Below are 20028 nucleotides of genomic sequence, written 5' to 3'. Positions count from 1 at the left end.
TTCATTTCTTTTGCCGTTTTTGAGGAAAAGAAGCAGCTTTTATTTTTGTCCTCTCTTTAAGGGCTTCTCTTAGGAATGATCAGAAAGAACTGAAAAGTATAGTGTGTTCAGAGTATTACAAGGATTTGTACTGATGCGTGAGACAAAACAGCAGCCCATTATTGGACACACAACTTATTTTAAATAAATTATAGTAAAGTTTGGTTAGTGTACATTCACGGTTATATTAATATATTTAGATTTACTTAAAAAATTAGTTACATCTTTATTTATTTGTCCTTTTTTATGTATCATTGTAATAATATGTAGCGTGAAAGGAATTTGGAGTAGTTCTTAAACTCAGATATTTACTCAATAATAATACTCAAATTCTAAAGACAAACTTGAAATGCACTTTTCAACTGGAGCCAACAGGACAAAAACATGTAAAAAAAATCACAATAGTTATAACTTGCATGCTACTTGTTTATTTAAGTAATGTCATTTAAAGTTTGGAGTCAGCGTGAATGGCGATAAATGGGTCTTCTTCCTGGTTGCTGATTCTGAAGGAAGCAAGTCCATCTCCTCCAACCACCACCTCTTTCCCAGAACATCTGCCGCTTTCCTTCTGACCAGATATCACATCACAGTAGGTGCCTCCTGGCAGACCAGTGTTTAGGGTAACGTTCAGCTCCCTAAAGCACAAGTAAATGTTATAGATTTTATACTTTCGATAACAGTGACTGTAGCTATATACACAGCACATCCTATAGTAGCTCGTTTTAAATACAGTTACATCTCCCAATAGAAGTACAAACTAAAATCTTCTCTCATATTGTACCTTTCTTAATAGATTCTTACCAGTCATCGTTGTTAATGACAAGGAACCCTTTATTACCACGGCTGAAAGAGATCTGGTTGCTTCCATTGTCCCACCAGTTAGAGAATGTCTGTCCATTTACAACATTACGGAAGGCCACCATGTTTCTGTGGAGTGAGGTTTAATTTTATTGTACATTCACTATAATAGTTATTCATTCTTAGGTACATTAACATGCAAAAGCTTGGGGTACGATTTCTCTTATGCATCAAGGCTGCTTTTGTTTGCTCAAAAATACAGTAAAAACAGTAATGTTGTGAAATATTCTTACAACTTAAAATTAATGTTTTCTATTTTAATTTATATTTTCCCATGTATTCATGAGATGGCAAAGCTTATTATTAAATATTTTCCTTTTAAACTTGAAAGATTTTTAGGTTAAATAAAAGTCTTTTGAAACATTAATGTATTTTTTAAATTAATTTAATGCATCCTTGCTGAATAAAAGTATAAATTTAAAAATAATTAAATTATAAGTAAATAATAATAATAATAAATCTTACAGAAGTGTAAGGCATTTTGCAATTAAACTGTAGGATAAAACTCACTTGATCTGATGCCATCTGTGCTCACAAACCCAGCCATCTCCACAGGTAGAGTCGGGGTTGATGGGAACAGGTTTGGTGGAACCATCACCATTGCTGGGGGGTCCTTGCCAGTCATTTGTGTCCTAAATAATGAGAAAGTGAGCAATTATTACGAGAAAAAAAAAAAAAAAAAAAAAACTTAAACCAGATTAGCATTTTTTTGTTGTTGTTGTTGTTTTTTTCACTTGACTAAGCTTAATCATCTACCTGTCCATTCACGATGTTGCGGTCCCACCGGTAGCTGGACATTACTCTGGTAAATCCATATGGATGGGCCAACATAAAGGCTACAGCCATTTTGTAAAGCCTAGAAAGAGAAGGATGAATACAGATGAAAGGAAATGTTATGTTTTCATTTGCCAAGCAAATTCTGTTTTGTAAAAAAAAAACAAGATGTGGTTGCACCTGGCATCCCAGAATGTCACAATAGATGCACCTCCAGCACCATGTCCTCTCTGGTTATCGTGGTTGTCAACAAACACCAGAGCTTTATCAGAAGACATGAAGCCCCAACCTTCACCCCAGTTCCTGAAACAAAGAGCAGCTCATCTGTCAGTTTGAGGTTGCAAGAAACAATAAATAAAACCAGATGACAAAACAGAGCGAATACCCCGGGAACATATTTAAATGAACAATAAGGTTCATGTATCTATGCAATATTACACTCAATATCAACTTCTTGTTGTGTTTTATTGTTCAAAAGTTAACATAGAATAACTTTTACTTCATCTTACATAAACTATCTGTGTTACACTATTTAAATATTTCCAATTACTGTAGAACTATTGTTAATCATAAAAAACTGTCCCTCGTATTACTCCTGGAAAAATCAGTGTTTTAAACAAATTGGCAGAGTAAATTATTCAATTTCTCTATCTTAAAGCAGTCACTTTTTCAATTCTGAACAAATCAGTGTTTCAAACTAATCGGCTGAGAGAATGATTCAATTGCTCAATCTTAAAAACAGTCACTTGTTTAGTTCCTAAATGAACCAGTGTTATAAAAATGGGCTGAGTGAATGACTCAGTTGTTTACTCATAAAAACAATCACTTGTTTTGAAAAAATGGGGCGAGTGAATAATTAAATTACCTAATCATAAAAACGCTCACTTGTTTTTGAATGAATGTGTATTTCAAAACAAATCAGCTGAATGAATGATCAAATTGCACATGCAATTTAAAAATGTAACTTGTTTGTTCCTGAATTAATGAATACATATCTTGAATAAATCGGTTAAATTAATGATTCAGTGACTCACTCGTACAATTACTTGACTCCATCTGGCAATGGCTTAATGTTGTAACCACTAATAGTACAACAGATTGTCTGGAATTTGCAAACACAGACAAGAGGAGTAATAAAAACAGTGGAAAGTCCCAGTGCTGTTGGACTGTACTGTATAATTAATAGTAACATAAATTCGCAACTTTACTTACTTGACATAGGACAGTTTTTCTCCATTCCATTTGCGGATGACATTGCCCAGTTTGGCACCATACTTGAACTCAGTCACCCTTCCAACTCCAGTGTATTCTCCTGATGTAATGGGCTCCCCACCAAGATCAATAACCTAATAACATATCAAGTAAGTCACAGACAAATTTTGCCACCTTTATATATTTATTTTGGAAATGAATGAAAATACCTCTTGGAAGATAAAAGGCCTGGAACCAGATGAAAACCACTTTGTGTTCAGATTATTGAGACGGCCATAGACAGCAGAAAGATCACCGGGCCACATGTGCTTGCAGGCGTCCACTCTGAACCCAGCCACTCCCATGTCAATCAGCTTGTTCATGTAGTCAGCCACCTTACCACGCACATAGTCCTTCTCCAAAGCCAAGTCCAGAAGACCAACCAGACGACAGTTTCTCACCTGCCATTATTACAGCTCTCAGATTTGTAATACGAAATGACAAGAGTCCACTCTGCACAATAAGTTAATGGTTGAAATGAACACTTTGACATAACATCATCTCATACTTGATTGATGTCTTGATAGTTCTCAATATTTCCACTGCCAGTGTTGCATTTGCCATCATTGAAGTCCAAGTTGGAGTAAGGAACTGTAGGAAAATCCTTTTTGTTGGCATCAAAATACGAACCACAACTTGAGTGGGTACCGGATCCACCACCTGCTCCACACATGTGGTTGATGACTGCATCAACATATATGTTCACCTACAAAACAAACGAATTTTACACAGAAAAAAATAAAGTAATACATAAGTTATGCTCTATTTGTCATTTATATTTACCCCAACATTGTTGCACCTAGTGATCATGTCTCTCAGCTCATTTTCATTTCCTGATCTTGAACACAGATTGTAACCGATTGGCTGATATCTCTGCCACCAAGGATGCCAGGGGTTTGTGACAACAATGCTCTCACTTGGAGGGGAGATCTGAAATGGGAAATCAATAGGTTATTATTATTATATTTTTTTTTCTCTCAAAACCGCCTAAAATTATGAACTCCTTACAGGCTTAATTAGAATGCTGCTTTTAAATATACCTGTACTCCACCAAAGCCATTTGGTCCGAGGTAACGCTCACACTCCGCTGCAATATCAGCCCAGCGCCACTCGAACAGGTGGACAATGGCAGTTTTTCCATCTCTGGTGTTTGGGTTAAACTGAGCAAGGCTCAGACCAAGCAGCGTTGCCAAGATTAAAAGCTTCATCCTTCCCTGGTTCAGAGAAAATCCTACAACAAAACCTAGGCTTGTGTTCATTTTATATACAAAATTGCATTTCCCCTCTGTCCAATCAGGGACCTCAAAGGTTCAGGAAAGCCACTTTGAACAGGTGAAAAACGCTGTCCATTTCCCATGGTTCAAACTAAAAATAAAGATGTCTCTAAATAAACTTATCGGCATAAACATCAAGATATAAAACACTGTAAGGTAACAGATTAAAAGAAACTAGTATTTTTTTTTCTCTCCCACAAACTCACTGACATAACAAAAAATAAGACTTTAAGCTATACGTTATTTCATTACAAACTCTAATGCTCACACTGACTTTACTGTGAAGCTGCTTTGAATCAACTTGTATAAGGTGCTATATAAATAATTTTGTGTTTTATCTGACAATACTGTTTAAATAAATCCTTATTGCCTACAATATATGTAAATATACTAAAATAAATTAAATATTAAACCTCTCTAAATTATGTTATATTTGTGTTATGTTATAATAGGCAGTGCTATTTTCCCCTAAAGATAAAGAAATAAACACGTATGCATTTCTGTATGTGTGTTAAACATATTCAATACATTTTTGGGAACACATATATACCGAGAAATTAGTAAAAAAAAAAAAAAAAAAAAAAAAAAAAAAAGAAACGAAAAAAAATTAATATGCCAAAGGCTCCTAAAGCCTTATTTTTTAAACATCCTCGTTTGTAGGAATCCATTCTCAATTGAGTAGTTCTCTTCGGGTTTAAGTCATTCGTTCATCATGTGACAGCCCCATAAACTTAACCAATACAGTCTGAGCCAGAAAGTACGGTGCCCGTAAGGTGACTATCTGTTTACTTAGTTTTGTCGTGGCCACGACATAATAACTTGTGGGAACGTGATAATATGTCGTGGCCACGAGATATTAATTTGTGGGAACGACATATTAACTCGTGGGAACGTCATATTATCGTAATTCAAAATAAAATATGAGTGAATCCATCTCTGATAATCCCGGGTTTCTATGGTCACGCAGATTTGTTTACGCATTAAACTCGTGGCCACGAGAAAAACATGTCGTTCCCTCAACATAAAAAGTCGTGGCCATGAGAAATGGATGTTATTCCCTCAACAGAGCATCTCTAGGCCACAACACAAGGATGTCGTGACTTGTTACCTTGACAAAATGATCTCGTGGCCACAACATAATATGACGTTCCCACCAGTGATGCGCGGGTTGATCCGAAATGAGCGGGTGCCTGCGGTCACCCGCGGTTACGAAAATATTTTTAATGATATTCGGGTCGAGGTCGGTCTGGTCGCTTTAAATAAAGATGCCAATTAAACCATTGTAATTTATATAGTACTAGACACAATTTTGAAATACATTGGCCTACACTTTACTGGCTGAATAACTGGCACGAATAGAATGACCACCTGTCCTGCTTTACGTTGTACAGCAATTTTACCCTTTGTCCCGCCTCACGCAAACTGAGCTTCTGTCCCGCTTTTTCATTCGACACTGCCTAATAAATACACGGATACGTCCATAGGCGTACTGTTAACTTATGCCCAATAGTTCAGAGGAGAGCAATAAAAGCGTTAGTCGATAGGCTGAGTCGTACGTCAATCAAACTGTTGACTGGTGCACGAACACATCCTTAACATTGTCAACAATCTCAAATTGGAGAGCGCGCACGCTGTTCGGTCAGGTTAAGCAGCCAGTGTGGCCACGAAAAAGAGAAGATGCACTTTTAATACCGAATAGACCGCAACATACTCTTGGTTAAGACCTGTAGATGGCGAAGCAGAGAGAGCTTTTTGCATTTTATGCAAAAGCAGTTTTTCTGTGGGACAGGGTGGAGAATACGACGTGAAGCGACATGGTGCATGTGAGTACCACAGAAAAAAAGCACATCATCAAGAAACATGCAAATCAGTGCAGTCGATTTTCAATAAAGCAAATGACCCACAGGCTGACAAAGTTTCGGCAGCAGAAGTGATGAGCATTTATCATCAGCATTACAAGAAAAAAGCTGTAGAAACTTTGGGTGATATTTTGGGTCAGGTAGTGGCTTAATCTTTTAGTCGGTGGGTTTAAAAAGAAATATAGGCGATATATTACAGAAAGCTCGAAATGTCTACTTTTAAGCGAAAATATTAAAAACAAAATAAATAGGCTATAATCTGAATATGTAATCCATATGAAATGTGCATTTCTCTCTGGCGTTCACAGCAACTCCTCATGGTCACCTTCATCTTAGCAGCAACACAAAAAACACCAGTTTATTACTAAACAAATAAATGTCTCCTTGCTAATTTAGACACAGTCATAATCATTACTTTAACTGGTTCTTTGTGGCAAGCCTTGTGTGCGGTCATAACGCTTATTATCCTGTAGGCTATAGCCTATTTAAGTAATTAAATTAATATAAAGGGACGACGGATTTACTACTAAAAAACGCGGGCTAAGAAGCGGGTCAGGTATAATGTTTTCTTTTTCTTTTTTTGCGGTCCGAGTTGCGGGCGGGTTAGTTGAAAACATCGGTTGTTTATATATTGACCCGCGCATCACTGGTTCCCACGAGTTAATATGATGTTCCCACAAATTAATATCTTGTGGCCTCGACATATTATCACATTCCCACGAGTTATTATTTCGTGGCCACAACAAAACTAAGTAAACTGAACAAGTCACCTTACGGGCACCGTAAGAAAGAGAATTGATTAGTTCATCTTTTGAGTTGGGCATGCAAGTGCACCTCCTATCTCTCTGAATGGGGGAAACATCAAATTTTCCAAAACTGTTTACGAAGCTCACGATTAAATTTTATATTTGAAATCACCAAAGAAATCTGACAACAACTGTGCCATAAATTTTTTACTTTTGCTCAAATAGCATGATAAAAAGCTTATTTTCAGGCGAAATCAGCCAGTGCGCATGCGCAGTCTTAAGAGCCCGTCTCAGAGTGCTGACAGTTTCTATAGCAACCGACACTACTAACGGCAGCTCCTGTGATGCGCTCATAGATGTCTATGGATGCGCTGACTTGACCGATTAGCGATTGGCTCCATTATTAAAGAGGTGGGGTTTTCTGCAATTTATGCAAGTGGGTATAACTGCAGAACTGAGATCTCCAAAATGGGGCGTGAACTAAAAAAAGTGGGCAGAACCTCCAAAATGGGGCGGGGTCTCCTTTCACAAAGACTTCAGCCAATTGTTACTGACTTATATTTCAAAATAAAACTTTATAAATTAAACATTTGTTTCTAGTTCATCTTAAATAAAATATGCAATATATATTAATGTTCTCCTTGAGAGCTGAGCCCAAAGCTTGTGGCCAGTGGTGTTTGGACCCAAGTCTGAACCTCTGCTTCATGATATAAACAGGAATCACTCAGGAGCCATCCCAGCGGAAAGGGGAAAGACTTTACTTTTATTACAAGCAACGGGGCCATCCCGAGGCACGAAATTCGCAGGCTAGAAGGGAGTAGTGATGCTGGGTGTAACTAAAAAAGTGCCATTGTCAGGTGAGTCTCATATCGCATGATCTTATTAACTGTTAATCTCCTGAACTGCAACTTTACTACACTATTCAGCACAAATTTCATTCAGTCAATTTCAGTGGTTAAGGTAAGGTGTGGGATAGGTTTTGGGTTTAGCCTTTTTTTGTTGCATAGTGTAGGAAACACTTTAACTGACACAATAAAAACTTCAGAATCAGCTGTGGGGCTGAGTTTGCACTGAATTGGATTGAGGAAAAATTGTTCATGCGTGTCATGCGCCTGTCTCTCAATGGGAGACCACGCCCTATTTTGGAGCTCCCACCCCATTTTGGATTTCCCGCCCCTATTTGGAGATCTCTGGGCTGCAGTAATAAACTTTCTCAATTTAGGGGCTATTTTGAGCCTTGCTTTTTTCCCCATTCAAAACTATAAGTGTGACTCGTCTTGTGTTTTTGATTAAGTTAATAGGACTGTCACGTGATAAACGAAAGACTCAAACCCAAAGACTTGCCAGATAAGAGGCGAGGTGAGCTAGCATAGACTAAAGATCCAGGTAAACAATTATTATTTTTTTAGTTTCTTATAGCATTATAGTTTTGTCTTGTTTGTAGAGTGATCAACATTTGCGTAAGTAATAGATGTGTTATGGAAGTAACATTTTACTGTAATTACATTTTGCTAAAGTGAACAAAATTACTCAAAAAGATTTGTTCATTTTGCTGAACGAGACTCAAAGATCCGAGTCAGTAAAATGATCCAAACTTCCCATCACTTGTTGCCTGTGACCACCCGAGCTCAACAGGACCCCACAATTGAATCTGTGGTGAAAAGTGTATTTTATTTTTATAATTTTTTTTGCAGAAGTTAATAAAACACAATATAATTGGTAGAAAATTCAATTTAATACCTTATTTGCTCAACGACTCTCAAATTTTTCTAACCCATCCTTTGTGTGATGCTAATCCGTGGTGATTGGTCTCATTCTCATTTCGTCCCCTTGTAATTATAAGGTTCTATCTGCATTCCGAGTAGTTTTGAGATTTTGAGCTTCAAAGTTTTTGCATTCCATTCGACTGTATAGATACAACTTTGTTGTTTATTTAAATAAAAAGTCCCAAAATGTACAGAACATTACAAAATCTATCACATAATATAAATAAGTTCACTGAATAAGAATATGTGAATAACTCAATTTTGACAAAATTGTCAGATAGAACCTTATAATTCCAAGGGGACGATTTCTTAAAGTGCCCCTATTATGAATTTTCGAAAGTTAACTTTCATGCACTTGTGTAACATAGCTCTAAGTGAACGAAAACAATCTGAAAAGTTTTAAATCTGAAAGTGCACTGTATATAAAGTTATTGTCTCTCAAAAGAATGAGTCCACTTTGAATCATTGAAACAAGTCGTTTTAGGTCGACGCCAACATGAAACATTAGCATAATGACTACACTTGTTGGTCTTTTGGCATTGGTCTAAGTGAAAATGCTAATTCATTCTTTGCCACTAAGTGCTGCTTTTGGAGCTGTAAAAACACAAAGCAGCAATGATGAAATGAAAATAAGACCAATCGCCAATCAACACAGATTAGCGTCATGCAAAGGAGGGGTTTAGAAAAATTAACCAGAGCTAGTCGTTTTGGAGTTATTGAGCAAGTAAGGTAAAAATAAATGCATATTATAAGCATCACAAATCAAGCCAGTAACAACAGGTAGCCTAAGTGAAATGACAGGATGATTTATTGACAGGTTTGGAGGAAGATCGTTGGGAGCAAATGGCAGGTGAGAATCTCAGACTTAGAAACAGTTCAATGGGTCTTAGCTTTATGCTGATGATACTTTTCATTGCAGGATCATCAGAGATCAGGAACCAGGAACTAAGGATCACAACGTAGGAGAATCCCAGGAGGATCATCAGGAGTCTAAAAGGTATAGGCTATACAGGTAAGTGCACACTGAATGTGGGAATAGTTCAGGGTAGTGAACAGTAGACCAGATGATCACAAACTGTGAGAGTGGTTATGTAGCTGATTTGATTGGTGAGTGCAGGTGCCGGTGATCAGTAATCAGGTGACAGAGATCTGGAGTGAGTCGAAACGGTCACTGTGACTGATGAATCCCTTTTTTTTCTTTTTTAAATCCTTGCATGCATGTCAACAAGTTGTTGGGGACTCAATCAGACAACTCTATAAATGTATTGCCATGGGTAACTGTCCAGAGCTACAACTGCTCACTTACACACATATTCACTTCACTTACACACATATTGTATTAAAGTTGTATTTTGACCCTTATATTAAGCCCTAGGGCACAACAGTACAATTCTGCTTAGGGCAGCAATTTGGCCTGCAACGGCCCTGCTCATTTGTATAGATCAGTGGGGGAAAAACACGTCATTGCATCCCCACATGACACCATCCGACTTCCCCTCCAGAATTTCACGTATAAACATATAGTTTGTCTTTGTTATAATGCCATATACAGTTTTTGGTGTATTTAAAAAAGATATATATATTTTATGAAAACTTCAAGTGCATTTAATTATTTATATGTGCAAACAGACGACGGCGGGTGTTGAAGCTCTTTTATTTGGCGTTAAACTGTTGAGCACCCCCGTGTGTATATATCCTTTTGCAAAATGCGGTGAAAAGTCCTACACAGTAATAATGAAATAAAAACGGCAATATTGTTATAAAGGTGTTTACATGTCTATTCTGCACTTCAGTAATGCAACTACAATAGGAATACTCCAAACGTCTTTTATATCATTTATATAATTATAATATAATTTAGTTCAACAAAAAAGAAAAAAAGATAAATAAAAAAAAGAAAGAAAAAAAGATTTAAAGGGATAGTTCATTTTCACAGCCAAATGTAATGTGCAATTAATTACATAAATTATTGTCACATCATGTAATTAATTTGATAAAAAAAATTTAATTGACTGACAGCCTTGATAAAATCACATTTAGCTTGTGATATATGGGACAAAATCAGCACTTGTGTAATACTGCTCTCAGTGCTCATGTGATAGCCTATCATATTTTATTTTTATATAAAATTTTGAGACAAAACTAATACAGGGGCATTTTTGACACAATATCTTACATTTATGGAGTTGTTGCCCGCCGTCATATCATCAACAGTCAACTGTTCGAAATGTAAGATGACAATATAATAAATGGAAGAATTTAACAATACATCAATACATAAATAAAATACACTAACCACATCCACAACATCTGCAGAGGCTTCATCAGAGGATAAGGATTAGTTAACTTTCACTAAGAAGGGTGTGTTTGAGGTTCTTGAAAGCTCATTGATGGTGTTTACAATCAATATTCAGATGTGCATTAATTGCTCCTATATTGGACATGGGAGATTCTTGCCCTCCCACCAGGCCTCAAGGGGTCACACCTGTCTGTAAAATATCTTTCCCAAAGTATCATAATATTGATATGATATTACTATATATTACAAATAATTAGAATAATATTAATTTAAAAATAATATTATAATAATAAAATTATGTAAAACAATACCAAATGCTAAAATGTAATAATACAATAGCATAAAAATGAAAGGTATATTATTAAATAGTAATAAACCATTATAAATGTAAGTTATATTATCATGTTGTTCCAAGCTGACACCATTATTGTAATAGGTATAAGTTTTATTTATAATAATAATAATAATAATAATAAACACTTTATTTATATTGCAAGAAATATTACAAATTATTTGTAGACAAGTACATTATCTTAATTTATGACTAAAGGTAAAACCATAATTCAAAAGTATATATAGTATATTATAAAAATATTGACATTAACATTATGATGAATGACATATTGTGACATTATCATTAAAGTCATCTTGACATTATTCAAGCTTTTTTAGAGTGACTACTATGAATTTGAATGTGTTGATTCGCAATGTGTCATTCACAAATGACATTCATGTAAAAATGATCTAAGCATGTGAGAAAGTGCACCAGCGCCACCATGAGACAAAAGATAGTACAGACCGCATTAAACATCTTGAAGTGATCATAAGACTGTATCAGAATATACTCACTGAACACATTTCCTTTGATTGTACCACTGTGAACTTAGAATTCAGCTCAAACTGATGAATGAGAGTCTGCAATAAGCAAGTTAATGACTGGATGGCATCTGGATGAGGACAATGTCTACAAACTCTGTAAACAGCCATTAGTTTGACATCAGACACAATCAGCAGCATTCATCAGTCAAGCGTTTGTTGTGAGATGATGGTAGTAACACATGTCATTAATTTTTACAAAATGAGTCCAGAACTGCCAAAAAGTACTTTTATGTTGTCCCAAAAGGCATGATAATTTACAACATACAATTAGTTTAGTGTCAATGCATTCCTTTCACCAACTGGTTACAGTGTTTAATGTTTCAGTTTAGTAAGGATTAAACAAAGTAATTATGGCATATTATTATGTTATTTTGTTTTTGGTGAAAGGCTACAGGGTTCAAGGTTGGAATACTTGATGAGTTTGACAAAGATATCCATCATTACATCATGAGACAGAATATACGATATTATACTGTTTACATTAGTATGGATTTTTTTGCGCCAGACAGATGGTAAATCTTTGTAGATAAAGAGGAATGTGCAGGAAAGGAGCTGAAGCATGTGCTGGTGGATGGAAAGTTATCCACAAATGTACATATGGAATCAATTTAATGATCTTATTTCATATTAGTCAGCGGGAAACAGGCGCTTCACTCTTATAGACGCAAGCAGAAAGACGTAGCTGAGGGAAACATTCCTCTTTTTCTCTCTTGTGTCTTGTCTAAAAAATTGAGCACACTCTTGATGAGGAAATATCTTCGCTTTACACCTTGTTTTTTATTTTTTTACTTTTCTGTTGTAGCCTGTGAAAGTTTTTCCTGGACAAAAATGCAAAAAAAAAACTTTCTTCATTTCATAGTGTTCTCTCACCCTCTCTCTCATTCAATTGTCCATTCAAAAGTGTGTGAAAATTATGTATTGTACTATACGACCCTAAAACAAAAACATAAAATGGATACATCTATTTTGTAAAAACAGAAAATTATTGTCAGAAAAAAACTCTCTCCTCCTTTCTAACTTCATAGCTTTTAATTGAAGCAATTATATTAACACTAATGATTTTCACGCATGAAAAGATGCTAATAAAAGTGAAAGTGACGTGACATACAGCCAAGTATGGTGACCCATACTCAGAATTTGTGCTCTGCATTTAACCCATCCAGAGTGCACACACACACACACACACTGTGAACACACACCTGGAGCAGTGGGCAGCCATTTTTGCTGCAGTGCCCGGGGAGCAGTTGGGGGTTCAGTGCCATGCTCAAGGGCACCTAAGTCGCAGTATTGCTGGCCTGAGACTCAAACCCACAACCCTAGGGTTAGGAGTCAAACTCTCTAACCACTAGGCCACGACTTACGGTCTAGTGAAACAGAGCCCTTTCAGTATATGACCAGTAAAAGAACTGAGAGTACACACTTTTGTGTTTAATTAAACCAGCATAAATTCACAGTACTTGCTGAAATGTTTTTAAAACCATCTCCATTTAACTAACTAGTGTCCTTCCAGATATTATGTGCTGAGACCACTTTCGCCAACAGTTGTAATAAATGCTTTAAAGCCTTAACCAAAATGTATAGCTCAAACCCAATGCATTCATATTTTGACAATAGGGGATTTCGAGTGGAAAGGGCATCTGGAGCGAACAGAAGCTGACCAGATGATTCAGTGACTGTGGAATTTATTTGTTTTTGATCATGGATACAGTTCACAGTATGTTCACAGTTTTGCCCCTTTTTGGTCCAACTTTCTGTCTTTGGCTGGCCTCATTGCCCTCAAACACACTGCCATAACAGTAGCCAAGAGCGGTGTCTGTCAGAATCACTGGCACTGGCGCTCAGTCTTCTCAAGTATGGGACAAAAAAAGAGACTCGCTTCGTACAGACAACACAGCTACACATAGTCTTCAATCTCTCTGCTCTGTACTTTTAAACTGCGTGGTTAGCAGTTCCTATAAATGTATTTTCCAGTGGTTGTATTTGATTGTACGATTCTTTTTCATTTCTCTTTTGCATCGTGTCCGGCTCCCTCTTTCTGAGTTCTGCCTTCTTTTGAACTAAAATAAAACAGCGTGGCTAATCCATGTAAAATACTGTGTAAGGTCAATGAACCCTATTTTCTTAACGGGGTCTCTAAATGTTAGTAGAAGTAGATTGCTAGAAATGTACTTTAAATGAAAATTTTGATCACTCTGTGTCTTTTTTTCCAGGCATCCCCTGGCAGCATGATGAGTGAATGGCCATCAAAGTGGGAGTATTGATCTTGCATGATCTGGCACTGGCATGAAGGTCGCAGTCAGTCAGAGGCATGATAGGGCTGCCACCAAATGGTCATCTAAGGTAACCTGAACATATGTGGTATTTCACAGCCACAACTTCTGTGTAAATTCACAGAATAATGCCTTGTGTTTATCTGATTCTTAAATTGTAATCAATTCTTTGGTAAACCCAATGTCTTTCAGTTAAATGTTTTCCTTTCTAAGGCAAGCCAAACCAAAAAGAATGACGACGAGTCATAGGAAAGTTTTTTTGTTTGTTTGTTTTTTTACTTTTTAAACATAACCTTTATTTATTTATTTATTTATTGCAGTTTAAGCACAAACCTCTCAAAATTGTGTTACAGTATATTTATGTTAAAAAAGGGCAAAATTCCAGTGATGTATGAAAAATAAACTGAAAGATAGCATCTCTTAAAACATTCTTGACAATTATCTTGACAAATTTACCTTTCAAGTAAATGCATCTTGCCAAATTACAAGAAAGGTAAGGAAAGCTGACTACTTTTTCATTGATATGTAGAGATTGTAAGGGACTTTTATACATGGAAAATTTATTTAAAAAAAAAAAAAATACAAAATTTACTTTAATCTATGTGACTTTATTGCAAAAGGTTTGGGCACATCTGACCTATAGATTGTTATTAATTTGCTGTATATAAAAACAAAAATCCAGTGCTATGTTCCCTTGTAGATAGCTAAGTAAACATGTATGCATTTTTGTAGGTGTGTACCTACTTAACCATAATAGCAGGTGGAGAAGAGGACGAACACAGCCGAGCAGATGAGACTGAAGCCCACCAGGGCGGAGCAGAGGACCGCCATGATAGGACAGGTGGTGAGTTGGTGGACGGCCTCCGTGGCCGTGATAGGACAGACAGTGAGTTGGTGGATGGCCTCCGTGGCCATGACAGGACAAGCAATGAGTTCATAGACGGCCTCCCTGGCCGTGACAGAACAGGCGGTGAGTTCATGGATGGCCTCCGTGGCCGGGACAGGACAGACAGCGAATTGGTGGATGGCCTCCGTGGCCATAATAGGACAGGCAATGAGTTCATGAGCCATGAGCCATGGCAGCACACAACGAGAGTTCATGGATGGATACTATTGACACCTCCGAAGGTTCTGCAGCAGTAACGGTCTCCTTGACAACAACACAACCAGCTGAGAGAGTTCATGGATGGATACTCCTGACATCTCTGAAGGTTCCACAGCAGTAACAGTCTCCTTGACAGCAACACAACAGGCTGAGAGAACATTTCTTGGTGCAACAGACAGGATGTGACGAGGCCCTGGAAGCCCAGCTGAGAGGTGACGAGGCTCTGAGTGATTTGTTGTGGTATGATGAAGCTCTGGAAGATCGGTAGTTATTTGACTAGGCTCATAAAGATCAACGGTGACTTGATTTTGCTCTTGAAGATCAACGGTGACTTGACTTGACTCTGGATGGTCAGCGGTGACTTGACCTGACTCTGGACGGTCAGCGGTGACTTGACTGGACCTCGATTCTGGAAGATCGATGGTGACTTGACTTGACTCATGAAGTTTAACTGTGGTTTTACTTGACTCATGGTTGTTAATGGTGACTTGACCTGACCTGACTCTGGACGGTCAGCGGTGACTTGACTTGATTTGACCTGACTCTGGACGGTCAGCGGTGACTTGACTGGACCTTGATTCTGAAAGATCGACGGTGACTTGACTTGAATCATGAAGTTTAACTGTGGTTTTACTTGACTCATGGGTGTTAATGGTGACTTGACCTGGCTCTGGACGGTCAGCGGTGACTTGACTGGACCTTGATTCTGGACGGTCAGCGGTGACTTGACTGGACCTTGATTCTGGAAGATCGACGGTGACTTGACTCATGAAGTTTAACTGTGGTTTTACTTGACTCATGGGTGTTAACGGTGACTTGACCTGACTCTGGACGGTCAGCGGTGACTTGACTGGACCTTGATTCTGGATGGTCAGTGGTGACTTGACTTGATTCATGAAGTTTAACTGTGGTTTTACTTGACTCATGGGTGTTAATGGTGACTTGACCTGACTCCGGACGGTCAGCGGTGACTTGACTTGACCTGACTCTGGACAGTCAGCGGTGACTTGACTGGACCTTGATTCTGGACAGTCAGCGGTGACTTGACTGGACCTTGATTCTGGAATGTCAACGGTGACTTGACTGGACCTTGATTCTAGAAAGATCGACGGTGACTTGACTTGACTCATGAAGTTTAACTGTGGTTTTACTTGACTCATGGGTGTTAATGGTGACTTGACCTGACTCTGGACGGTCAGCGGTGACTTGACTTGACCTGACTCTGGACGGTCAGCGGTGACTTGACTGGACCTTGATTCTGGACGGTGAGCGGTGACTTGACTGGACCTTGATTCTGGAAGGTCAACGGGGACCTGACTCGACTCTGGAAGGTCAATGGGGACCTGACTCGACTGTGGAAGGTCAACTGTGGCTGCCATCTTGTGCAGTGGCTTTTGGTTAGTGGCTATCTTGTGCAGTGGTGCTGGGCTGGCGGCCATCTTGTCCAGAGGTGCTGGGCTGGTGGCCATCTTGTCCAGAGGTGCTGGGCTGGTGGCCATCTCGTGCAGTGGTGCTGGGCTGGTGGCCATCTTGAGTGGCCCTGGAGTGGCAGCCATGACAGGATGAATCCCAGGGGTGGTGGCCATTTTGTGAACGGTTTCCGGGCTGGCAGCCATTTTGTGGGCCATTTTCATAGTCTTTGGGGCTTCAACACTGTCCACTGTCTCTCCCACAGTGAACGGAGAGTCACATAATATCAGTGCATAGTCCATGATGTCCCTTAAACTACCCTTAAACTATCATCCAGGTAACAATGATTTAGTTGGTTCATTGAGTCCAAAACGTAACAAGTCCTTAAACAAAATTTCATCATGTAATGGTACTTGGTAAGACAACTCACAGAACCGGTAAACATACTCCTCAATAGATAGGCCTCCTTGATGAAGATGTAATAGCTGGTCTACTGGGTCCATGGTTGAGCTGGATAGGTGAAACGCTGACATGAAAGTGGGAACAGATACCTCGTTGACGAGGGGATCCTGGTATGGCGAAGTCTTCTATAACAGGGAGTCAGAGACGTTCGGATCCATGTGCAATACTTTATTAACAGAATGGTCAAACAGGCAATGATCATAGGACATCGTCAGGTATGTAAGGAGATATCCAAAATCAGAACCAGTAACAAGCAGAGGTCGGGGTAGGCAGCAGAGAATCACAGTCGGTATATACAATGCAAGATCAGACATGGAAGGAACAAACACAGGGAACCTGCTCGGAAATGCCAGACAGAACTAAATAAGACTTCGCTCTTAATGAGAGTCCAAACACAGTTTATATAGGGGAGTGATAATGGGGAACACCTGGTGGTGATTAGTCCTAAGCATGGGATTCTGGGGAATGGAGTTGGAAATGGAAATACAAAATGCCAGAGTCCTGATTGGAGTGCCCTCTACAGGAGTTCATGGGCACTCCAGCTGATGATCGTGACACAAATGAAACTTTGGGGGTATATATGGCCCCAAGTGTTTTTGTTGTTGTTTCGAAAAACTAAAATTGCTTAAAGTTTTGTGTGAGGGGTAGGGTTATGGTAAGGGATAGAAATTACAGTTTGTAGAGAATAAAAACCATTACGTCTATGGAATATCCCCATAAAACTTAGAACCAATGTGTGTGTGTGTGTGCGTGTGTCTGTGTGTGTGCCCATCTATGTGTGTAAGAGAGCAAGTCTGTAACCATACGATCCAGGAAGTTAACTTTGGCATGAGGCCATGTAGCATTTTGATGGAGGCTCTTGCAGATTTGAATTAGGAGACAGATAGATGTGAGAAGGAGGTACAGTTAGAAACAGAGCTTATGTTGGCTCTGCAGTTAGACGATGATTCCAAGCCACACGAAAACATATAAAAGTCAAATCTTTCTCTCTCTCTCTTTCCATATGATCTTACAGAAGAAAAAGCCCCTGAGAAACAATGCACAGGATGATAAAAGCAGTCTGTTTGTGATCAAATTATTCAAATGGGGTTTGTTAATGCTGTCCTTGAAAACAGAGCAATCACTGTCCCAACTCTTTCCACTAGAGGACACTCCACACAATATAGTTCCATATAAGATAATAATAGTGAGCAGACTTCTTAGACTGCTTTTTTGTACATTTTAATCAGACAATGAAATAAATGGCTATTATTTCCCTCAAAGAATAAAGAGAGAGAGAGAGAGAGAGAGAGACATACTTTGTACCCAAAACTCGCATTCCCACTGACTCATTCAGAAACGATCACTAAGATGCATAACTTGACAGACTTCAGCTCTTGCCAGGCTCTTGGGAGGTGTTTCCCAATGTGTGCCAGGCAGTCTTTAGCTTGGCACCAAGGTCTCTAAACCTCACTTAGATTGGCCAGACCATTTTGCATGTCTTCACTGACACACTGAACCACTGCTCCCCGACATTATGCATTTTTCATGACTACAGGTTTCCCAGGCATATTTAAGACTTTAAGACTAAACCAACCACATGTGTGCAATCTTTGTCAAGGCATTCATTGACCCGCTAGCATCATGATCATCCATCACAGGGATTTTGAAACTCTATAAGCACTGCCTTTCATCCAAGACCATCATTAAGCAAGTGTTGCACATATTTGAAGCAAGCTTGACAAAACCACAGTAGACTGGAATATGGTTCTGTGGTTTCATGCTACTAACTGAAGCTTCTGCTCTGTGACATCATGCCACCAATTACAGTGGTTTGATTGCAGGGTGTCGAACAAGCATGTGCTGCAGGAAAAGAAGACATTTATCAAATGAAATAATGAATTTATATATATATAGATCACCAGATCTTAACATTTTTATGTAAACTGATTTTTTTAGGATTCTTTGATAAATTACTTAGACTTAGTTCCTCCAATATGTGGCATATCGGGCAGCAGTCATTGGTCTTGGGCGAAAGCTTCGGGGTCGTCCCATACCGTGTAATGTGTCTGGTCAGATCTTGTAAGAACGTTTTCGCCAGGTGTTCAGAGGGCATCCTCGAGGGCATTTGGCGTCAACGGGGGCACATTGCATGGCCATCTTGGGGATCCTGTTGTTCTCAAGTCAAGTCAAGTCAAGTCAAGTCAAATCAACTTTATTTATATAGTGCTTTAAACAAAAAAAGATTGTGTCAAAGCAACTGAACAACATTAATTAGGAAAACAGTGTGTCTATAATGCAAAATGACGGTTAAAGGCAGTTCATCATTGAATTCAGTGATGTCATCTTTCAGCTCAGTTCAGTTTAAATAGTATCTGTACAATCATTTGCAATCAAGTCAATGATATCGCTGTAAATGAAGTGTCCCCAACCTAAACAAGCCAGAGTCGACAACAGCAAGGACCCATAGGAAGGATGTGGCCAGCCAGTCTGAGTCTTCTATGGGAGACAATGTTATGAAGTTTGCACACGCCACTCCTTCAAAGTACCTCTTCATTGCTAATGTGATCATAAAATCAGATCTTCAGAATTTGGCATAGGCATCTCTGCTGGAAGACTTCGAGCCTGTTGTTGATGATTCCTGATGCCTTCCAGGTCTCACTGGTGTAGATGGCTGTTGGAACCATGATTGAGGTGAATAGGTGAAGCTTGACCTTCAACAAGGGTCGCGAGGACCAGATCTTCTTCATCCTCTGAAAAATGGCTGCCAACTTTCCAATGCAGCACTTGACGTCCGCCACCTTGTCGCCATTCTGGGAGATCACACTACCCAAGTACGTGAACTTCTCTACTTCCTACAATTGCTGTGGTCCAACTTTGACTACCCATGTCTGGGCCTTGTTGCTCATGTGCATGATCTTGGACTTCTCTGTGCTGATCCTGAGGCCAACTTTGCATGCTTCTCCTTCCAGTGTGGTCGTGGCATGCTGCAGCTTTGGTTTATCTTCTTCGAGCAGGGTGATGCTGTCGGCGAAATCCAGGTTGCTGAGATGATCG

The 20028-nt window shown here is 38.7% G+C and overlaps 1 protein-coding gene across 1 annotated transcript; it reads right to left on the bottom strand.

Moving 5' to 3' along the window:
• Positions 1–451: 451 nt before the first annotated feature.
• amy2a (amylase alpha 2A) lies at positions 452–4170 on the bottom strand. The gene is made up of 10 exons (XM_059502120.1): positions 3963–4170; positions 3706–3852; positions 3431–3628; positions 3093–3323; positions 2884–3017; positions 1852–1974; positions 1654–1753; positions 1408–1529; positions 841–966; positions 452–674 (listed from the first exon to the last, which is right to left on the bottom strand). Exons 1-10 carry the CDS (start codon positions 4128–4130, stop codon positions 485–487), a joined length of 1539 nt encoding a protein of 512 aa, XP_059358103.1. The 5' UTR covers positions 4131–4170; the 3' UTR covers positions 452–484.
• Positions 4171–20028: the final 15858 nt, after the last annotated feature.

Source organism: Carassius carassius, chromosome 20 (assembly GCF_963082965.1).
Source record: "Carassius carassius chromosome 20, fCarCar2.1, whole genome shotgun sequence".
Classification (NCBI taxonomy): Eukaryota; Metazoa; Chordata; class Actinopteri; order Cypriniformes; family Cyprinidae; genus Carassius; species Carassius carassius.
This window is presented reverse-complemented; position numbering and strand designations above follow the sequence as displayed.